The sequence below is a fragment of the Idiotropiscis lumnitzeri genome, chromosome 9 (assembly GCF_059441095.1).
Source record: "Idiotropiscis lumnitzeri isolate Australia: NSW breed Sydney's pygmy pipehorse chromosome 9, RoL_Ilum_1.0, whole genome shotgun sequence".
NCBI lineage: Eukaryota > Metazoa > Chordata > Actinopteri > Syngnathiformes > Syngnathidae > Idiotropiscis > Idiotropiscis lumnitzeri.
In genome coordinates this window covers 6754080-6776579 of record NC_142399.1, presented here as the reverse complement: position 1 = coordinate 6776579, position 22500 = coordinate 6754080, and the positions used below count along the sequence as shown (strand labels likewise).

At 43.3% G+C, this 22500-nt stretch overlaps 1 protein-coding gene across 4 annotated transcripts in view; it reads right to left on the bottom strand.

The window, feature by feature from the left end:
• The window catches only part of ehbp1 (EH domain binding protein 1), a 102744-nt gene that overhangs the window by 71912 nt on the left and 8332 nt on the right, over positions 1-22500 (bottom strand). For 3 of the 4 annotated variants that reach the window (XM_088304758.1, XM_088304761.1, XM_088304759.1), the window contains exons 6-10: positions 5667-5848; positions 3840-3979; positions 2581-2703; positions 1130-1270; positions 472-727 (exon numbers count right to left, since the gene is read on the bottom strand). In XM_088304758.1, coding sequence (XP_088160884.1) covers positions 472-727; positions 1130-1270; positions 2581-2703; positions 3840-3979; positions 5667-5848 — 842 coding nt within the window. The remainder of the gene's footprint in view (positions 1-471; positions 728-1129; positions 1271-2580; positions 2704-3839; positions 3980-5666; positions 5849-22500) is intronic. The other variant, XM_088304760.1, reaches the window with a different exon arrangement.

Sequence of the window (22500 nt, the reverse complement as noted above, 5' to 3'; positions counted from 1 at the left end):
CTCCCTTGAACTTTCCATTCTGCAGAGAATGACCTCAGACTTAAAGGGACAGTTGTGCCAATCAATAGCACGTCAAGCTTTGAGACAACATCGCTCAACGACAAGCTTGCGTAGGCTGTTGGGGCCGACACTCAAAAGCGGTCATCCCTGGAAAATGCATTGGTTTGTTAATGGATCAAAAAACGGTTTGAGGAGGAGGGTGGGTGGTGGTGAGTGGGGTGTCGTCTGAGCCAAGAATGATAGTCCGTGTCTTTCGGCCACGTCTGTCTGTGGTCTGTGTTTTTCTACCATGTCTATGGACCATATCTTTGGTCTGTTCACACTTTGCTAGCGTAAACCGAACATCTGCGCCCGGGTTCGGATGATTGAGCTTACATAACACTTGGCCTAAAAAAACCGTCAAGATTTCCTTTAACCAAAACAAATCATAAAACAGGAAAAAAAAAACACAAATCACCCAAATGAACATACTCGTCAAGCTCCTCCTCGTCGTTTTGTCCAACGTGGGCGTACAAGTACTTGTTCATGTCGACGGGTCGCACCCCTTTCCTGGGCCGAGCCTTCGGAGGCTCGGGCTCCGGCTGAGAGTTGGCTTCGTCTTGCTCCGGTTCTTCGAAGGGGTTCCCCGGCGTCGCGTCATGCGGCTCCTCTGTGGTCTCGTCGAATGGATTGGAAGCATTGTAGAAGGATTCGTTGATTCGCGAGGAACACTGCTGCTCAGGAGGTTCTGTTTGATGAGGATTGTGTCATTTACTGTCAAACAATGGTCAAGCAGCATATGATTCATGAGCCACGGTTCATTTTGAATGCGGTGTCCAAAGTAATGGTAAAAAAAATAAAAAATAAGTTTATTTAAGGGTAAGATGAGTCTAAAATATAGTGATTTGGGATCACATTTTGTTCACTTCACAAAACTCAAACTTAAAAAACTCCGAACTTGTACATTACTCGTATGTCAAGGTACCGTGGTATTAATATCTGCAATAACATATTTTTGTGAGTAATGTCCATTATTCACAAATTGTTACCATTGTCATTATGTCTTGGTCCGTAATCACCGTGAAAAGCGAAGGTTTACTGTACGATAGCCACAACAAACTATGACAGTGTGTACAATCGGACCACATACCGTCCTCATCTGGATCGCCGAACGGGTTGAGGTGGTTGGCCTCAACAAGGTGATCCTCGGGCTCATCGAAAGGGTTGGCAAGCATGGCCGGGTGCGTCTCGTGGTCCTCGTCTTCCAAGAAGTTCAGCTTGTTGATCAGCTCTGAGGTGGCCAAGGTAAAAAGGCAATCAAGATGACTAAGGGAGAGTGACAATGAGCCATCAAAACAAATTGTTACATGAAGAATAAAAAACTGCTGCACTTGGGAGTGAACCACAAGTAAGCAAGGGCTAAACTTGACTGAGCTCCTTTATGAGAACATTGGTGCAATTAGTGGGTGGGTTACTGTGGGAGACAAGCGGCGTGGAGTTGCTACGGAGACGCAGGCCGAAGGAGCTGACACTTGACCACTTTATCTTTGTCGTGCTCGCCACTGTGGCTCATTTGCATGGAGACGAGGGGCTTGTAAAGCGAAAAGGAGATGCAGAGACTGGTCTGGAAAGAGCGGCGTGTCTGTGTATTTGCGGTGTCGCTATGTGAAGTGGACTTCGCTGATAAGGAGACGAGTGGCATTTGCGACCCATTTTAGGCGGACGAGAGTGTGTGTGTGAAGAATGTTAGCTTGTTTTACAATCTAAGCAAAGGGAGCTGCAGATCCATAAAGTCCAGATATAAATATCTACAGATCAAATTCAACTTGATCTCACAAGAATTTAGCTTTGTACAGCAAGGATCAAAGACTGAAAGCGGGACGGGAACAAGGAGTCTTTTTTGGGAGTTGGGGGTGAAAGTCTCATACTGTCTCCTTCAAAACATAAGCCAGACCATTCTATTATTGTTCAAAAACCATATTTTGACAAATCAAATTCAACTGTAGCTATTGGTAAAACAGGCGAGAGTAGTTTTTCTGTTGTTGACTCAGGTTAGCGGCTGGCGGTTAACTGGCTAATCGATGAGTGACTGGGCATCTGTCGGAGAAGCTCCTAATTGAACGGCAGTTGTAGTACCAAGAAAAAAGAAGAAGAGGGATGGTGCCACGACACATCCACTCTGACAAAAAGCACAAAGACTACAAAATAGTTGTAGTAGAAGAAAAAAATAGAAGAACTAGGCAAACGACTGACTTTGATCGCAGGGAAGAGAAAATGATCAACTTTGGAAGAATACAGAGCCTTTAGACTCAGCAGGTAAGCACTTGTACTTTTTAAGACTTGTCTGGACACAGCTTTCGTGGTATGGTTCACTACCAACTGCAGCTGAACACAAAAACAAAACTAAACAATCAAAAACCAAAGGTAAAAGTTACAAATCAGATGACACGTTCACGACACCAAAGTCAACACGGCATGAGAGAAACAAAAAAAAAAACAAAAGGAAAAGGTGAAAGAAATAATGACATAGCAAACAAATACAATGGAGGTTTCACAAAATGAAACATGACGATTTGGGAGGAAGTTGGGAAGAAATTAGACCTTTCGAGGAAGCGACAGGCTTAGTGCGCCCCTCGCACGCTCTCTTAGGAACGCCGATGCCATTGTCATCATCGTCATCATCGCCATGTAAACAGCTGAGGGCGTTCAGCTGGTTTACTATCTCTGCAGACCACCGGGCCGCACGACAAGGAAGGATGAAGAAGAGCAGTGAAGACGTTGCCGAGTGCACACAAAGAAACAGCAAATACAACACATTTTGACAAAGACGCGGTTTATTTAATGATGTGCTTCCCAAACTGGGGTCTGCGGGCCATAGACACACTCGGGGTCCACATCATAATTTGCAATAGCGATTTGGTAACCATTGCAAAGTTCAGTTGTGTTAGGTTTTTAAGTACAACACAATTAAGTTTAACATTTTAAAATTGAAAAAATATTTCCTGGGCAAATTATTTTTATTGAATCATTGTTTGTATACAGTTTATTTTCGTACTATGAGGGATGGCTCATCCAAAATTTTTGAGAATCCCTGCATTCATGAGAGCATCAACGGGGAAGCTTGTAGGTACAAGTTGGTGGGAGTTTTGGCGTTCGCTTAGCGAGATGCACGCTAAGCGAAGCGTGGCTGTAGGCGCTCGATGCACACACATACAAATGAGACAAAAGAGCGCAGAGAGAACGCATGAAGCTGAACAGGAGGCGGGAGAAAAGTTGGATTAGGCTAAGCGGGAAGAAGGGCAGGACATACATTACACCACAACGTGGATGTATACACAGTGTGAATTTGAATAGAGGTGTGAATACATTGTTTTATACACTTCAGTAAACATTGGAGATTTTTTTTTTTTTTAAATATATTGGTGAGAAAAACAGAGCACATTACCGCGTTTACTCTGTCACACCGACTATTATAGACTGTATTTAATTCTACGTGATGCATGTTTCTGCAATATTAACAATTCAAAATATCAGCCAGCACCAAACCATCAAGATTCAGCAGAACTTTTTTGGGGGTGTTAATCAAAAGGCAATTTAACAGGTGGCAGATGTGCGCCAACTCTTGTTTGAAATGAGTTTGAATGTAATTGGTTTATTCTGAAAACAGCCACATCCTTGTTATAAGAGCATGCGCACAGTTGTGCAACCAAACGCTTCCACTAGGCTATGAGTGCAAGATGGACAAATGAGATTGTCCGTGTGAAAGCGGTTGATGACTGTTAGCACCATGTGTCAATTCTTCCATTTTGCCAACTTCTGCCACAAGGCCGTACGTGAACCATTCTGCCGCTAATTGTTACCTGTGATCTTGGCCGCTTTCTCTTCCTGGTTGACCCTGTTCTCCTCATCCTCCTCGTTGTCCTCCTCGAAGTCATCCAGGTTTCCGATGTCGGCCTGCTTCATGCTCATCAGGCTGGCCAGACTCTGCATGTCCTCGTCACTGAAGTGGGGGGGGGGGAATCATATCAATGCAAATTCATATCATGCTTGTAATATGTTTTAAAAAAAGACACTCACAAGGCTATACATAACCTTGAGAGATTAACACGCTGCCAAGATGTGGTGGGGGGGCGCGATTATGCACCGACGTACCAATGAATAAATGAAAATACTGCAGTGTTGAATTTTGATGTGACTGGAAGACGGCGTCCGTTTCAAAGGATTAATGTAATGCTGCCGCCACCTCTGTCACTTCCTAACTTCGACGTTTTCAAACCTTTTGTCTCATCTTGGCCTTCATGTCCTCGCTCCCCGGACACACATTATTTCATGCCGTCCCCCTCGAATGCGCCATCATAATCTCTCGCTCTCTGTGTGTCTGTGTTCTTTGTGTTTGCCGCTTCCCGGGTGCCGGGCTTCATTTGAAGCGCCGTGATGGAGTTTGTTTGTGTGTGGTCGACATCATTCCCCGAAGGGTTAACAAGGGTTACGCGCCATCGACCCGCCGTCCGCAACACAACAAAGGCCCACGCCAATGTTTGTGTGTGTGTGTGTTATGAAATTAGAATGTACTAACAAGAGAGTGTGTCCTAAAATTAAAGTTGCTCGTTTCAAAGCCGAATATGAGATAGTGAAGAAGAGAGGCTAGGCTGTGAGTGACAGTGTGGGCCAAACTTAAAAATCATAATTTTTCAAACATATATCCAATTCCGGTATTGTCCCACAAAAACATGGGTGGTATGTTAAATGGACACTCTAAATAGTCCATAAATTTGCCTTCGAGAGTAAAAGAAAGAAAACGGAAAAGAATGTAAAAATAATTCAGTTCACGTTATCTACTTCTTAGAGGGAATTGAAGGCGCTAGTTGCTTATTTAAAATGTAGCAACCGGAGAGGTGCTAATTAATTTATTTAAAGGGGAAGTCAACCCAAACATTTTCTCAACAAGAATAATTTACATGCAGGCAAACTTGTAGAAACATTAATATTGTTTGTGGAACATGAATTAAGCAGTAAAATCCACGCGTTTTTAAAATCCATCCCAGGGGCGCGGCCATTTTATCACTTTCTGTCGAATGAAAATTGCATCACAGTTGCTCAGAGCTCAGATAACGACCAATCCTGGAACAGCGTCAAAAAACAGGTGAGCCGTGATTAGTCGGTTACCGGAGCCCTGAGCAACTGTGATGTAATTTTCAGTTGATAGAAAGTGACAAAATGGCCGCCTTCTGAGACGGCTGAAGACGGGTGGATTTTGCTGCTTAACTCATGTTCTACAAAAGCAATATTAATCAGAACGCCATGTTTCAACTAGTGAAGGCGCATAGAACAATAATTTCTAAGATTTCCCTTAAAGTTATTTTGTGAACTAGCTCCACTGTTTGCAGCCAAGTTGTTAGTGGACACAGCGTACGTCGGTGTGGAAGATGTTCTGAACTATGGAAGACGTTAAAAACCACAAAATAAGGATCCTGAAATAAACCACAAAGTTTGAAGGGAGGCAACAAGACTGCTTGTTTGATCAAAGCATATACATGGTTGTTCAAATTTGGTAGGGTCGGTATAATTAAAAAAAAAAAATAAAACAATACAGCTTGCAAACATAGAGACCATCTTGAAATAAATTCAAATTACGGGCTAAACTCGATCAATTGCCCATCATCACTACGTCTACGGTGTCAACTCACGTGGCTTTGCCCTCTCGAAGGAAGATGCAGGAGAGGGAGAACTGCAGTGTGGCCGATACGACCTTCTTGGAAAGCGGCTTGAACTTGAGCTTGACGTCCGTCTGTGTGGGCATGGGGCTGGCGTACTGCTTCATGTTGATGCTGCTGGTTGCCAGGGCCTTACGTCGGCCAGACGGTGATTCCTGTACGAGGATGACATGGAATAATATTACCGGAATTACAATACAATTTTATAATAGTCTATTTTACATAGAGAATCTTTGAAATTGCCACATCACAGCTGGAACAGAAAACTCAGCATTTATCAGTCTGTGCTCAGCAAAGATGGTATCATTAACTGATTTTGATACAGCAGGCCAAAAAAACGCAAGTCTGGTGTTTAACTTCACACTTCTGGCATCGTAGAATACACTGTACCTGATTCAAAATAGAATGGAACAAAATCCATTTACTAGCACTTTTCTACCTATAAGCAGCACACAGTTGTCAGTGGGAGATCACCACAAACGCCATCTTGTATCCACCGTAAAAGACGCCTGGAGAAGGACCCCTCTCTCGTCATCTCAAAGCACAAACAAAGCTAAAGCGGCGCTTAGGCACGACGTGAATTGGAGAGCCCATATACATATACACAAACGCGGGGGTTCGATAACGCGACGATAGCATCCCATAACATTTTGCCAGACGTCTTCACACACGCAAATCTCTGCGAGATCTAGCTCTGTGAAGAAAACTCAATCTCGCCAAGGTCCTCGGGGGGATTTATTCATGCACGCAAGCACGCACGCACTCGCTGGCACACACGCGCACATTCAGTGGTAAGGATGCTGGTCATGCTGGTGAAAAGAAGCAAAAGACGAGAAATATGTGGCGCATATGGGCCGTCTGGAAAGGGTAAGAAAGGTAACCGCCTCACGCGCTTGCCACACTCTGAAAACAAAAACAGTGCAGCTCAGCCAGTCGAGCTGACGTCAGAGTCTGATTTGGGCAGTAAACGGGGCCTTGAATTCATTTCGGGACGGTGCTCGTAACTCAAAACCATCATATCTCAAACTATCTGTAGTATCAAATTAAACACCCCGTAAGGGAATTAATCGGTTTGTGCATCATGATAATTCAGAGGACATTAAGTAATATTAATTATTTTTCACAGAGGATGTGAATAACGCTTTATGCGCTGTCTGCTTGTGTTGCTACCATTGCTGTTCAAATATAAGTTGTTTACATTTTCAACGTGTGATACTTTTTGGTCTTATGTTTAGTTGTACCTGATAAATTGTGCATGTGACGGATTGCAGCCAAACTCAAAGGGTTTTAAAGCACAAAGTAGAAACTTCGCAAAACATTTAGCTATATACAATGAATTAATGTTCAGATGGCAGATAGTTAGCAACCAGCCAAAGGGCTTTAACGTGATCCGGGGGAAGAAAGCATTACATCTTGGGCCAGATCTGTTTAACATAGTAAAGAGGCGCATTCTTCTTTTCTTTCTTTTTTTTTTCTGCCATTGAATTTGGCAGGGATCGACGCTCTCAGACTTCCCACTCACTCAAAAGGATTATGTAAAAACCGGCCTCTCTCAAGGAAGGGCCGTTTCGGAACCTCCAGACATTCATGGGGAAAAAAAAAAAAAACTTTCGGAGGACATAAAGGAAAGTCGCCTTCCTGCGAGCGATCATGTGCAGAAAGCTTTCATGTTTAACAGCATTTTGGCCATGCGCGAACGCCCTGGTGGTCTGTGTAATACTATTTTTTTTTTTAACATATACCAACTATTGTAATTCCCACATCCTGATTTGGATGTTAACACCCTAAAATTAAAGCTGGAATTCTGTAGCCAAAGCACATCCTATTTCTTTCATTTCATATACATTAAGGGGTTGCTTAGCGCCAAAAAGATGACAATTGTGTCAATGTAATGGACTTGAATGCAGGAAATATTTTGTGTGAAATCCTTAGACGTGAATCTATTGCTCCGTATCAGAGGGTAAGGAACATAAAAATGTTGGCTGATGCTAACCTGAGCTAACATTGCCGCTCTGCTTAGCTTTTGGCCTTGCATTTGCACTTGAAAATGGTGGAATTTCATCCAGCCTAGCTGCCAAGACTTGAGCGGGGAAACTCTGGTTAGGAGTAGTAGTCAGTAAATATTGATGATAATTGGCAAAATTCAGAAGGGCTCACACTAATTACTTGGTTGCTTAGTCTCAATCTTGTCGGCACTCGGAAGACAACTATTTGTTCACAAACAAAGTCACTTTTTATTTTATCTCCACTTTGATAATTAATTCCAAGTGCTTCTGTCAGTAGCCCAGATTAGCAATTTTACGTTCATATATCTCCCGCTTATCTTTTCATCTCTGCCCACAGTCATCATGCCTTCCATTTCCCACCTGCGGTGGAAAATAATGAAATATAAAAAAAGTACAGAAGAAAATCGGCCACTTGACATTTTGACGCTGACATTTGAGCCTCGTCGCTCGAGACGCAGCGACGTGTCCAAAGAACATCCCGTCGGGAGATGAACACGAGGGCTGAGAGGGAGGGGAGGAGAAAGAAAGAAAAAAAACCTCTTATCTCTCCGCAGATTACACCCAAGCTATTATACTAAGCTAATAGCGTGTGTAGATACTTTATGAATGAATTTGCTAAATGCGGCAAACACTTAAGACGAAGGGGATTTGCTAAAGATGACAATGGCGACGAATAGAGCGAAGGAGTGAAGGAGGGGCTCTAATGGGAAATACTTAAGGATATGCAAATGAAACGGCAAAATGAATGACATAAACATTTTGAGAGATTTGCACCAGAGCGTCAAAACAATGGAAATGGCCTCCTTGTCCCCCGGATGCTGCTTGTCAATCAAATATAAAAAGGTAAAAGGGGGGGGGGGGGTGAGGGGGTGGGATTAGACTGACAATGTGAAATAGATGAAAGGAAGGAGACAATGTGAAAATTTCATTTATGACAGAGGATAAGACTATCAATACGCTTTCGGAGAATAAGTAATCATTATTAATACTTATAGCAACAAGCTGGTGATGAAAGGCAAACACCAGGAAGGGAAGGAAGAAGTGAGGAGTGGTGGCTGTATGCTGCCCCCTGCTAGCATCTCCTTGTAAATGCAGCGCAAAAGAACATTGGAGTGAGGAAAGCACTTTCTGACTCATCTGCAGGTGAAACCCACACTAAAACTACTGCTTTCAACCCGCTCACATGCTTCCCACTACGGATGACGTTATGATTCTGTTAATAATCTGTCAAATCGATGAATTGTATTAGAAAATAGTGCTTTAATTTCCATCCCTTTATTGAAAATAGGACATTATCGGGGGTGTCAGCATAGATGTTGCGTAATTCTAAACCTTCAAATAACTGTTACCTTAACACGTGCAGCAACAACACACAACAATACAGTCATACATTCGCTCTGCTGTGTGGGAACGACGACAATTACTGAAACTTTGTTGGGGACTTTCTCTACCTACCTGGGACTTCATGGTAGGACACTGGAGGCATGGAACTCTATTAAAGATCAGCGATGTACTGTAGCGGATGTGCAGCTTGCTATTTACGCAGGTTAGGGACAAAGCACTGATGCAGATAATGTGAAAATGTGCCTTTTATAATAGTTTAACCACTAAATACACCACAAATTATGACCCCAAAACACTTAAATATAATTTCAAACTCATGGCTTATCTATTAGATTTTTGACTGTGACCCTCCTCAACCAGTAAAGGCCGTCCAGAAATTTCTCTGTATTATCTTGAGAAGTTCACCAAAATGGTTCCTCAAGGACTCTTGCCTGCCAGGCAGACTTGGACTGGAATCTTACATGTGGAAGTACAGTGGATCTCCACTATTTGCGGGGGAAAGGGACCGGGCCGGCCCACAAATGGGAAAGAATCTGCATAGAATTGACGCTGCAGGACTGATTTATGCCAGCTGGCCATGGATCGATTCACAGATGCTCCCCTGGTAAGGGGGTGGGGGTCAGGGCGGCGGGGGTGCCCAGGAGGTCCCGCTGAAACCCGTCTGCCCCAAAATGCCAATGGGATGGGCCGGTCGGTGGGAGGGTGGGGGTAGAAAAGGGGGGGGGGGGGCGGGGGGTCTCTTTGTGACTGGAGCTGTGGATTAATTAGACTGAGTGCTAAACAGGAGCTAGCTTCTTTGTGAAGACCAATCATCTAATGGCTTTTGAACACAAAGTCAAAAGTCAATTTGTTTCTAATACGTACAAACATGGCCCCACGTTGATCCTTGAGGTACAATTTTACCGTCTGCTGTAAAACCATCACCCAAGTTTAGACTCTCTCATTGGAGACGACTGCAAAAACACTGCTTGGTTAAAAGTGCTTTACAGCCAAGTAGATCGCTGAGGAAGAAGATGCCGAAGCGATACGCCGCAACGCCGTCCGGAAGTGATGGATCGCATCCAGCTGATGATTATCGGACTTAAGCCTCGACGGCGCAGTGGAAACAAAAACAATCCTGAGCCGGGCGCCGAATGGCAAAGGACAAACTGAGGTCACCGAGTTTCAGACTGTCGATGGAAGCGTTTGGTCTGGAAAGGAGTATTATAGTCAAGTTTAACTTTACTGTTATATTGCGAGTTGCATGGTTTAACTTTAAGTAAAACCATATAGAAAAAAAACAGGACACTGTAAAATCAAGTTGCTGCAGTATTGATTTTGGTTTCTTTTTACTAATTCATTTATTGATGATTTGATTTTACTGTGCAGTGGCTCCCATTGATCAATGGGCATTTCTGTTGTATCAAGAAACAAACAGGACAGTACAGTTCAAGATCAGTTTATGTTCCGTTTACATTTATACATCAAAGCTATGAAAAATTGTCCCTTTTGTGGTAATGGATTAAACGCCGCCCCCCCTCCACCCCCGAAACTCGAAATCAGCTTGAAAAGTCCACAGAGACATAACGACGTAACATCTCTTTCATTTGCATTCACGTCATTTCGTAATAACAAACAATAAACTCAATTTGGCCTTCGGGATAACCCCGAGGGAGTGCCGATTAGTCCCCGCACCCCAACACCCCAAATCAGCTGCCCGTGGCTGGAGTGAGCAGTCAGCAGATTGGAATAGCTTGTGTTGGTGATGGTGGTGGTGTGTTGGGGGGGGGGGGGGCACTGTGCCATTGCGCCCCCCTCAAGGTCACAGTTATTGGAAATAGAGACGTCCAACGTACTCACATCTCTCTTTGAACGCAAGCACAATGGAGTGATTCCTGTGCGACTCCCCTGATAACTGATAGAGCGCCAGCTTTACATACCACCTCTGAATACGGAACTATAGACCACATACACGTGCAGATTAAGACCAATTTATTATTCTTTGGATTTTTTTTTCTTTTTTGCCTAAGATGTGTGTATGTGGGTATGAAAGGCAACAATGGCCATAAAAAAAGGCATGCTAAAATTACAATAATAAAGACATTATATTTGAGGCTGCAAGCAGGGATGGAGCGTTGATGAAAACATCCTCAAATTTAATATCCATCCTGAGTAAGCAACATAAAAGAAAAAACAATTCAAAACCCTCTAAATAATTCCCACATAGTGGCAGTCAACAGAAAAGTGAGAAGCAAAAACAAACAGTGAAGGAAAGGTGAGAGGACGACACGCGGGAGGAGTGATTAGTCTCCACAAGAGCAGGATTAAGCTTCCTTTAAAAACGGCAGATTACAGCAGCTGTGTTTTTTGGGGGGGATGAACAGTCCAAACATGAGTGACACTGAGCTCTCACACGTCCTTGTTTCTACATGACAGCTTGTTTTATGTGCCGCCCAATGCCAGACAGATTGAGCATCACTATCAACACAATGCGCTAATTGGAAAGAATGGCGGGCGAAGCACCTCTCATATATTCCCTTACGCACAGAACAACTTAGAATTTCCAACCTAGAAAATCTTTGCCTCGACTCACACCGCCCATTTTCGTTTTTGACTCTGTTGGCATATTTGTGTTACTGCATGTAAATATTCGCAACTTGCAATCATCAAGCATGATTAGGAACTGGGGAAATTTGTAAGACGAGTTCCTCATTCAGTCTCAGACACTTTGACAGAAAAGAGAAGGGGACAGTCTGACATTGTCAAAGAGGCATTTTTTTTGGTTTTGTTTTACTCAGTGTACTTTTGTTACAATAGGTGAGCAAACCTAATTTACCACCATCCGCCAGGTTGAGAAGTGCAAGAAAGTCACAGACGGCCTTCAACCTCCAAATGCTGTCTGTACCTTTCACAACACGAAATACTTTGAGGGGCAGTAGGCAGGGACTATTTTGTGAGTCATTATTTGCTGTATTTCTGTTACTGTAGGTGAGTAAACCGAACTTGCAATCTTCCGATGTATTTGTGAAAAAAAATGAGTGCATCATATGTCAAGACAGCAAAAAATGCTTACAGAGTTGCTATCTGCCATCCTCCCCCCCGGCCCCATTATGTCTGAACGTGGCACCCCTGCTTCGTCTTATCGGCGTGTCCAGAGTGCCCTCCTCTCTCCAGCTCTCCGGGTCTTTCTTTTTGGGTGGCCCCTGGTGTGCCCCCCAACACACGCTCAGACCCGGAGCGTACACTTCAGACCGGGGGCTAATGGGAAAATAAATTACCAGCCGGCAAAAAAGACCTGGCTCTGCACTTCTGCTGGGTGGAGAGTGCGGTGTGCATTCGGTTGGGGGGGCTTCAAGAGAGAAGGAGTGGTCAGGAAATGGGTAGGAGAGAAGGCTAAAAGACAGAGAGGTAGATATCAAGGGAAGGGGAAAGGAGAAAAAGATGAGGGAAAACCGGAGGACGGGGAGATGTGGAAAATCGGGGTACAGGAAAGAAAGGTCGATGGGATTATAGCTGGGAGTTCATCCCCATTCTATGAAGTGCCTGGTCATCATTTTCCCGCCATTTCACCATCATCAAGGCACCAATCGCCAATAACATTGCCACAAACACACAGTATATAGAGCAACCCAGCTAACACCCTCAGCTACTGTATCTGGGATTGATTATTTCCCCTGCATGAAGCAAAACCTCAGATATCAAGACAGATTACCAATGGTAGCCCACACTCTTGCGTTATTGGTACGTGTGTGCATGGGGGTGTGTGTGTGTGTGTGGCCAGATTTCCTCAAAGAATGGCCTAAACTGATTGTTCTATTGCAAAATGTGCAGGGTTCGGCAACTTGCCGTCGACGGCCAACGGTGGTGCTGCAATTGCGGCCGTCCGGGATCTCCCTTAAACACCAGATGCAAAGCGAACCCGCGCGATTTAGGACTCGTGGGAGTTGTGTTCACACCAGAGGTGAATTCGCTTCACTCGTGCCACACTTTATCAGAGAAAAAGAGCGGCTTTCCCTGGTTGATTGCAACACCATTTAAACAAATAACCTGAGGCAAATCCAATTAATTAATTTAAGGAGCAACTTTAAATTTTTGCAGGTTAATCCCAGAGACCTGAAGTAAGGATTTTATTAGAAAAAAAAAAAAAATCTAACAAATCAACAATAAAATATGTGTTGCAGTACGGAGAGATGGAAAACGGGCAGGACAGTGGTCTTTATGGACTGAGTTTGGACACCCCTGCGTAAGAGAGACTGTTTCCCGGCTGACCTGGTAATGTCTCGGTAACATCCTGGAAGAGCGAGACAAAGTGGCTGAGAGAGGGAAGTTTGGATAAGCACAAGAAAATGAATGGATGGAGAATTGAAAATGGTTGTTTTCCTGATATTTTCAAGCACTGATTGTTGCTCAGCAATTTTAACAATAATAATTTTAGTTTATCAATTGCAAGTGTTCAAAGAATTACTTGAACATTGCTGCTAACCAAAATAGTAGCGCCTACTGAGGCAGCTAAAACATTTTAGTGTTCTTTAGTAAATTGAATGCAAAAATAGGCTTCAACTATTCACGTCTCCATCCTATCTGCAGATGAGTAGTTATGCACTTTAAAGAAACCCACAATGTGATTGATTTTTTTTTTTTTAAATAGGTTTGTATTAGGTTGTGGCATTTAATTTTCAAGCACCGATTTTCGCTAATCTATTCCAGCGGCTTCTAATGACAACTTCCTGGTAAATCTGCAATAAGCCTCTCCATATCCACTGGCTTCTCACTTTAAGGGTGTGTTTGTTTAAAGTGTTTTTGAGATGTGGCGGCGCTATGATAGGGCCCTAATCCAAAGCAAAGCTGATTTGTGTAAAGTGTGTGTGTGTGTGTGGGGAGGGAATAGGGTGGTTTGGAGATGGCCTGCGACAAGAAACAATTGCCCCGAGTGTGAGTCTGCCTCTCTGGCGGCCCTGCTCTATGACAAAGGTGTACTCTCCATGCTAAGTGACAAATCTGCGGAGACAAAGAGCATTAGCGGGGGCCGTGCTCTACTCCACTGACTCCGATTGTGGCCCAGTCAAAGAGAATCTAATATGGATTTTAAGAAAAGGAGAGGCAGAGATTAGAATGAAAGAGAAACAATGAACACCTTCCACCGAGGGGGAATTAGCCGAGGAATTGGATAAGGAGCCGGTGCGCCTCAGTGTTAGTGTGTGCGTGCGAGTGTGTATGTGTGTGTGCGGGGTTGTTCTTTGACTTTTTTCTGTTCAAAAAGAACAAAAGCGCTCCACCAGTTTTGTTTGTGTACAGACAAAAGCTTAACGCGCTTGTGGTGCATAAAAGAAGAGCCATTACACGTTCCAACAGTCTTGCGGTCGGACTTACAAATTGTAATAACTCGCTTCCATGTCGACTTCAAACTGACATCAATGCAAATGTGTTTCTTTAGCTAAGAGATTCTCAGTTGGTGGATATTTACTGTTTTTCACTGAATTGTTTTATATTTATGGCCTGGATCCGTTTTCATACAAATATTTACTGGAATTATAACTTCAAGAGTTGGGACAGGATTGTGAAAGACTGCCGCATTTCAACCTGTGTACAAATTCAAGTTGTGTTGCCAATGTAAACATTTTTACAGGCATATGTTTTGGTTTTTTAACACCAAGTTTGTAAGTCGTTATTAGACCGTCAACCCTGCCTGCCCTTGCCTTAAAGTGGAGCAAAGACTCTCGAGACAGCGAAGATCAAAACTTATTTTGTTAATTTTCATAAACAAAATGCCAACAACCTTTGATTGTAAACGTAATGTTCAAGCAATTCTCAAACAATACCAAAAGTAGATTAACAGACCAACAGTATCGATTTGTGAAGAAAAAAAAATTAAATTGCCCGTATTTATATAAGGCGGCTGCTGAACAGTGGCGATGTGCGATCCAAATACCAATACAATTGTTTATTGTTGAATTGATGTTAAGGGATTTAGTGAACTTGACAACCTGCGATTTTTGTACAGATTTTCAGGAAACTCATTTTTAAGAAACACTAAGATCCACCTGATTCAGTGGCCATGAAATGTAATGAGGCGGGCTGGATCTGGCCCCCAGGCCTTGAGTTTGACATCATGTTCACATTTTCATCGTATAGTATGAATTTGAACAAAATTGTTTCCTTTATCGTTCCTAACTAGCATATTGCTTGCCTGTTATGTTGCTTCTGCTACATCGCAGAATATGACTTGTGGCACGCCTAATACAAGCATTTCTTTTACGACTGGAATGTGCCCCCCCCCCACCCCTCCACCAACACACCTCGACACCCAAAGGCCTTCGAGCGCCAGCCACCTCAAATTCCTGACCCAGTCACCTCTGGGTGCACAGATTTATATCCCCAACAGAGACCGTGCATGTGTTTTTTTTTCTTCAAGAGGAGAGTGGGCAGTCCAACTGTCAGCGGCCGGCTTAGCGCTGGCATCGGAGCACGTCACAGGAACCCATTCATTTCCACTCGGCAGAACAATTGCCTCAGTCTCCCAGTGGCAGCGCCTGCATCTGAGTTCTCTGCGACGCTAGAGCAGACGCACACAGGGAGGTAATGGTTGCAAATAACTATAGCATCTAGGACCGCTCTTCTCAGCAAAGTCACAACACGGGCGAAAATGGCAAGTATCTGTGGAAGTCAGTATCTGCATTATTTGTGATGTCAGAGCATACAAAGATGCAAAGGTAATGGCGAATAACGCTAACGGAGCTGCGCGACTACTTTCCGCCACAAACTAGGAACTAATCAGTGATGCATTGACGGCTGTATCAGAGCATCAACAGCCGCATCACAACTGCAACCCAAACATCAATGGTGAGCATTTGTGTGAGCAGGAGCATGTATGGAGGTATTAAGCGAGTGGAAGGTAACAAAGTGTTGATTTTTCGTCAGGGTTTGTTCGAAAGCCACTCAATGGGAAACAGGGCCTTACTAACTCATCTGTCCGTCTTTTTCCGTTGCAGTTAAAACACCAATCTGGAAAGTATCTGTTTTCGACGCAGCACTCACGAATACAATGGCACATGTACATCCCAAACAAATAAATGCATCTGTTCAGCTTCTTTCGCCGCAACCGTCACTACCCACCCACGCACCAGCCAGCCAAGCGGGTGAAGCTTGTGGATAAACATGGGGATTTGCCGGCTGCGATGCTTTACGGGCGACACGGGCTTGTCTCCATCGCGGGTAGCCATCTTAAGACGCGCAGAGGCAAAATAAATAACAGAGAGGGTGATAAAAACTATTCCGCTGCTATCGGCCGTTTGGCGCCTGATTGGACAACGGCAGCAGTCATAATGCAATACCGGGCACCAAAAAACAACATGGGAGAAACAAAAAAACAGCCACGAGGGGACAGAAATGACCGATAGCAGAGCGGACACACAACAACAACATCCACAAAACATCCACACTCATAACCTTGAGGGCTTGAGGTTATTAGGGCCCGATCGATTCGGATTATTTTTTTTGGGCTATTCAAGGTCCCGAACCCTTGCGAATAGCTGTAATTATAACATGAAGCGTTAGTTAGCTTATGTTGGTGATAGATTGTGTTACGGCATGCTTTGACTTACAAATTTGAGTTACGTTGCTAACGCTGGAATGGAATTTTGACGAAAACTATGGAATCGTGTATTTGCACCAATGCTGTAGGGTATTTTTACGGGTTTAAATTCAATTTGTGCAAAAGCTGTGAGCTTGCATGAGAGCCAGTGTGTATAAATGAAAGAGTAAGGCAGTGTTTATTAGACAAATCTGTGTGCGTGTGCGTGTCTAGCGGTGTCTGGTGACATCTGCCGTAGTGTTGGCCGGGAGTCGGAGCACAGCGGGCTGCAGGAGCCTCCAGACTAAGAAGATGAAAGCTGAGGTCACAACCTGGACCAGTTTGACGGGGACGCGCACTCGAAAACACAAAACACGCACACACACACAAAAAAAAAAAAAAGAAAGAGAGCAACAACGTAAGGACCACCACACAACCAACACACTCACAGCGTGCTAAAGGCTTACATCAAGACAAGGACAAGAGGCCACACACATGCACGGAAATTCACACGCACAAGATGCTTTACAAGAGCAAAGCAGACAAAGCAAAGAGAGACAAAATAGAAAAGAGGGGGGGGGGGCACACGAGACAGCAAACAGTTTTTTTTAAGGTGAAGCAAAGCGCTTCTTTGTTAGTTTGATTAGCTTTATTTACAAATAGACTAACACACAAGTATAAAAGTTTTTTTAATGGCAAATTTAAAGGTTGAATTGACATGTGAATAAGTGAAGAGTTGACAATTTGCAACAAGTTTTAAAAACATGATGTAAGACAAGGTTTATCTGCCAGATTAATAATGAAGAATGAAATCATAATTGAAATCATAAATGTCAAACCAGAGCTCCAGACTGCACCTAAATGGTGGCAGTTTGCCCCAAAAGTTTCATACAGTACAACTATTTCTTTTATTTACACATGCCTGTGAGACCAGTAAATTTGATTTTTTTTTTTTTTTTTACCTTTCTGAATATTTCTTTTGCGGACAAACTTATGTCCTACACTTTAGCCCGATATCAGAGTAATATACTTGAAATGGAAGTTAATGGAGTGGAGTGAATATTCACTTTGTTGTCTTACAGTGTGCACCAATATATTTCGGGTCAGGTGCGCAAAGTGAAAAAGATACTTCATACCACACGATACCAGTCCCAGATTCTGAGACATTGATACAGCTGCCTCTCGTATGATGCTCTTTTGCAAATACCTGGACCTCAAATTGGTAAGTAAAATTGGGGGTGATTGTTTTCTTTTGCTTATAAGCATCAGAGAGGTGTTGATGCAAACTCTCCCGAGAGACGGTTAACATGTCTCGGTAAGAACTGCTTCTTTGGATAGCAGCAGTGTACTAAATTGGCTATTTTAAGGTCTTAAATGTACCTGTGTGGAAAAAATGTCTACGAACCGCACTTTTTAAAAATGCTTTTTAATGTTAACAGGGAGGTATTGGTGCACACGAGTGTTTGGTTTGAGACTGTTTATGTGCCTCTATAGGTGCTGCTGTCTTAGTTAGCAACACAGTTCAAATGGCCCATGTCAATGAGTGAACAACATAGACAGCTACACCAACCACATTTTTTTTTTCCATGATGGAGAAAAGGGAGATGATTTATAACGCGGATGCTTCCAATAACCCAGACTATGCAACACAAATACAGCAATGCAGGAACAACGATTGTGCCCGCACACACACACACACACACACACACACACACACCTCGTGGTGGCCCGGCCAGTCAGCAGACCAGCCATGTGACGGAGATGGTGCGGTGTGGATTAGGGGTGCAATAAGCCTATTAGGGCGACGGGAGGGACCACCCGGCCACAACAGCCACCACCTACTACAAACCACGTTGACACCCCCGTCTCCTCTACCACCCACACCCACAAGCACACAGTCCTCATGGTAGCCAAACAACATGCAGACTTTTGAATGGTTGTGTGACAAGAGTTCCTCTATATGTGTGTGAGCATGTGTGTGTGTGCTGGCGCATGGGGAGGTTTCACCAGGAGGGGGGTAATCAGCAGCATCTGTTGCCTCTCCTCAGGGTGATTAATTAAATTAATTTTCAAAGCGCAAACATATGCATGCACGCACACACACACACACACACACACACACACACACACACCACGCCCACGCGCACGGGCAATTATTTACATGCTTTGAACTACGGCACATGTATTATTTAGCGGGAATAATAAATAAATAAATGAATGAGGCCCTTTGAGCCCCCCCAAACTACTTAAGAAATGGGCAAAATAAGCAAAAGGTACAAACTTTGGAGATGGCGTGCGCACGAGGCACTCGAGTGCAAATTAATCCCAATTTGTCGGGCGCAGCGTAAAAAGGAGCAAACTTTTGGGATTTCATACTTCATACCAGCTTTTGTCACCTTTGCGTGAATAGCGGAGGGCTGAAATAATTGTGTTTTCCACTCCCAGAGGCCTGCTCGGCGCTCACAAGCCACTGGCCTACGTAATGTGCTCCCCCTGGCACGGAGGAGAGGGGACACAATGCAGAGTGTGCGTGCGTGTGCGTGTGGGGGTGTGGGTGTGTGTGTGTGCATGTATGAGGATGGTTTGCGGACGGGTGTTTGTATAGTGCTACCAAGTAGGCACCAACAGTGTGATTTGAAAATGGAAGCAGGAAGTGAGCTGGACAGGAGAGAGAGCGAGAGATGGAGTATAGAAACAGACAGAAAATGGCTGTTATCGCATCTTTATTGGAGCACTTCCTTCCAATAAACACAAACAGAAATACGATTACGATCATGAATTGCAAGACATAATTCAATATAAGACAAAAAAACCCAAAACCGACAAGACAGTGGTGACAAGTCACCGCCCGGAACAGAAAAGTAGCGCTTTGGCACCACTTGGGGCATCTCTGTGCCAAGTAACTATGTTGAAGTGGGGGAAGTAGCTTCTACTAGACAGGCCAAAGCCATGTCTGATAGAAAAGTAGTGCTTTCATACCATCTTTTGGCATTCATGAGCAATTATAAATATTTCCAGGTCAATTTCTCACGGTATATCATTAATTGCATCAATTCTCGATCCCTGTCAATGACCGTATCGGTGAGAAAACACATTCCCTTCATTTTGCGAAATCAACCTTTCTACGAATTTTCCATCATTGAATGACAGCATTTCAACATGAATAAATGCTGGAATTTGTATGTTTGTGTCTCAGTGGGTCAATTCTTGTGCTTCAAAAAGGTTTGTATGACTCAGGGGGGGAGGAGAAAAGAGTGTCTCAATGTGTATTCAAGTCGTAAAAGACACGGCTTCTATATATGCTGCGTAAATCCCCATCCACAAAGCGAAGTTAGATTGCAATCTCTTTTTTTTTTCTGGTTGATATGCAGATGCCTGAACATGTCCATCAGCACAATGCCTTCAAATAGAGCCGTCCAATCTTTCGGGACTCGCAATTTGCCCACCTTTTTGATAATGTGCACCTATTTGAAAAGGGGTGAAAGGCAAGGGTAGCGTGCAATTTAGAGATACTGCCGCGCCGCCACTTATACAGGCCGCCACCTCTCCAACTTGTCATCCTACAGCTCGCCCTCGCTTGATTATGCGACTGGCCTTGGCAGTGGAACAAATAGGCAAGGGGTGGGGAGGAAAAAAAAAAAAAAGGCGGTGTTTGACACTGCCATTTTCAATGACAAAATACAATCTTAGCGGTGCCGATAATTCAACGGGGAGGGATTAGCCTCGCGCGAGGTTGGGCCTCCCCCACCGGCAGATTAAGACGGAGCCAGAGCGCGGGGATCTTAAATTTCATCATCTCCGGCGTTGGGGCACAATGGCGTATTCTTCGCTTTTCTCCTCTGTCGTCTGATGAGGGGTTGAGGAGAGCTCACCTCTCCTGCAGCCATATACATTCACATGTACCTGGCTTCGGATGGCACAACATACATAGGTTTGTGAACATAAATTACCCCAAAAATAATAATAATAAAATAAACAATAATGCATAGACTGCGTGTAATACAGAATTTTAGCACACACAAGGCAAGAGGGGGAAAAAAAAACAGTCAAGTGTTGATAAAGAGTAAATGAAAGCAGGCCACATTTTAGACTAATTATAAGGGTAGACTACCCCCTGCTGGTGAAATTGTACACAGCAACTCACTTCTGAGCCCGTTTAATGGGGTCTTAAGTTGACCAACTGAATCGTAGAGAAGGGGCAAAAGCAATACTTTTGCTACAGCGTACAGAAAAGACTTATAATAAGGCAGATTTGTAATTAGAACTTGTTTATCTAAATCAGTGTTAATTATTTAAAAGGAAACTTTACTCATTTTGCAATTTTCAGCAATAAAAAGTCAACCAACATTTTGTCTATAATGAGGTTGATAACTTGATTGTACATGAAAAAATATGAACACCTTTAAAAGCCCATTTTGCCACTTGCTGTCGATTGAAAATGACATCACCTGTGTTGAGGGCGCAGGTAACACTCAATCACCGCTCGCCTAACGATGAGCTGACTCATCCAAGTGTTACACTGAGCAACACAAAAGCTTATTGAATTGAATATAAAATTATGACGCTCAAACTGTTTATTCTTTACATTCATTTTAATCATTACAAGATTGTTTTTACTTTGTTGTACTTTTTGTTCTATTTTTATTTTGTTGGTATTATCTGGACTTTTTTTTAATCATCTGTACAGCACTTTGACTGAAAGCGCTCTATGAATACATTTGAGAATATTTATTGTTCTTTCTGTATGTTTTAAAAAAGTATAATACCAAAGTATGGCATTTTCCAGTCATAAAACATTTCATTTTGCTTAATTTCACTTTATTTGTGTTTTTTGGGGAGCTGAAATGGTTTAATGTCCTTTCCATTCTATTCAATGGTGAAATATGTGCTGCGTTTTACAACGCCGATGTGATCCCTGAACAAATTAAATTCTTAAATCAAGTCGCCACTGTAACAAGGAATTCTAACGAAACTTATTTGGCACAAGTAATATAAATGCTTTGCACTTTCTTTGGCCATAAAAGGCAACTAGGAGGATGAAAATGTGCCTTTTGAGCAGCATTCCATCACAGTGAAGGTGCACGACTAATTTCTGTGCTGTCATGAAAGTGGTCATTAGTCAGGTATGCCGAGACCAGCTCAGAAGAAGTCACGCCGCCGCTCACTGCTCTCGTCCTCGTACGCGTCTCCCACGCTCTGACCGCAGAACGGCGGCTGACCTGCTTGTCAAGTCGGTCTTCTATCAAACACGAGAACCCCCCTAAACCCCCAAGCACTTTCTGATGTTGTCCGTTTGATGTGCACAAAGAAAGTGACGGAAGGGGTGGGGGTCAAAGCGCCAGCTCACCTAGCATTCTTCATGTATTGCCGACATTCTTGGAAACATGTCTAAGTGAGGGCTATCATAGAATTCAGACGCATCCTTCACACACCAGATACAGTGAGCCCTCGTTTATTCCCGTTTCAGAATCACTCACAACAGGTGAAAATGAGCGATATAGGGACCAGATAAAATAGATATTATAAAAATAAAATTAGACAGAGAGAGAGAGAGAGAGAGAGACAGAGCGAGAGAGAGAGAGAGAGAGAGAGTTTACTCATCCTCACTTTAAACACATTTACCCTAGTTAAAATACATTGTGAATGTATTTGAAGAAAAAAAGGGAGAAGCATAGCATATACAAAACAAGGTAATATATGTAAGTATCGTAGCATCTTAGAAAGGGCATGTGCCTTTTAGATGTGTGACCTAGGGCGGTGTTGCATAATATCAGTAAGTGTGCCTGAGTGTCTGGGCGTGAGCTGTGGCTGTCAGCAGCTCCCGTGTGAGGTTTAGTAACTGTATTGTTAAGACCCATAAAAACTCAAATGATTTTTAAAAAACAATAATAAAAATAAAAGAGTAGGT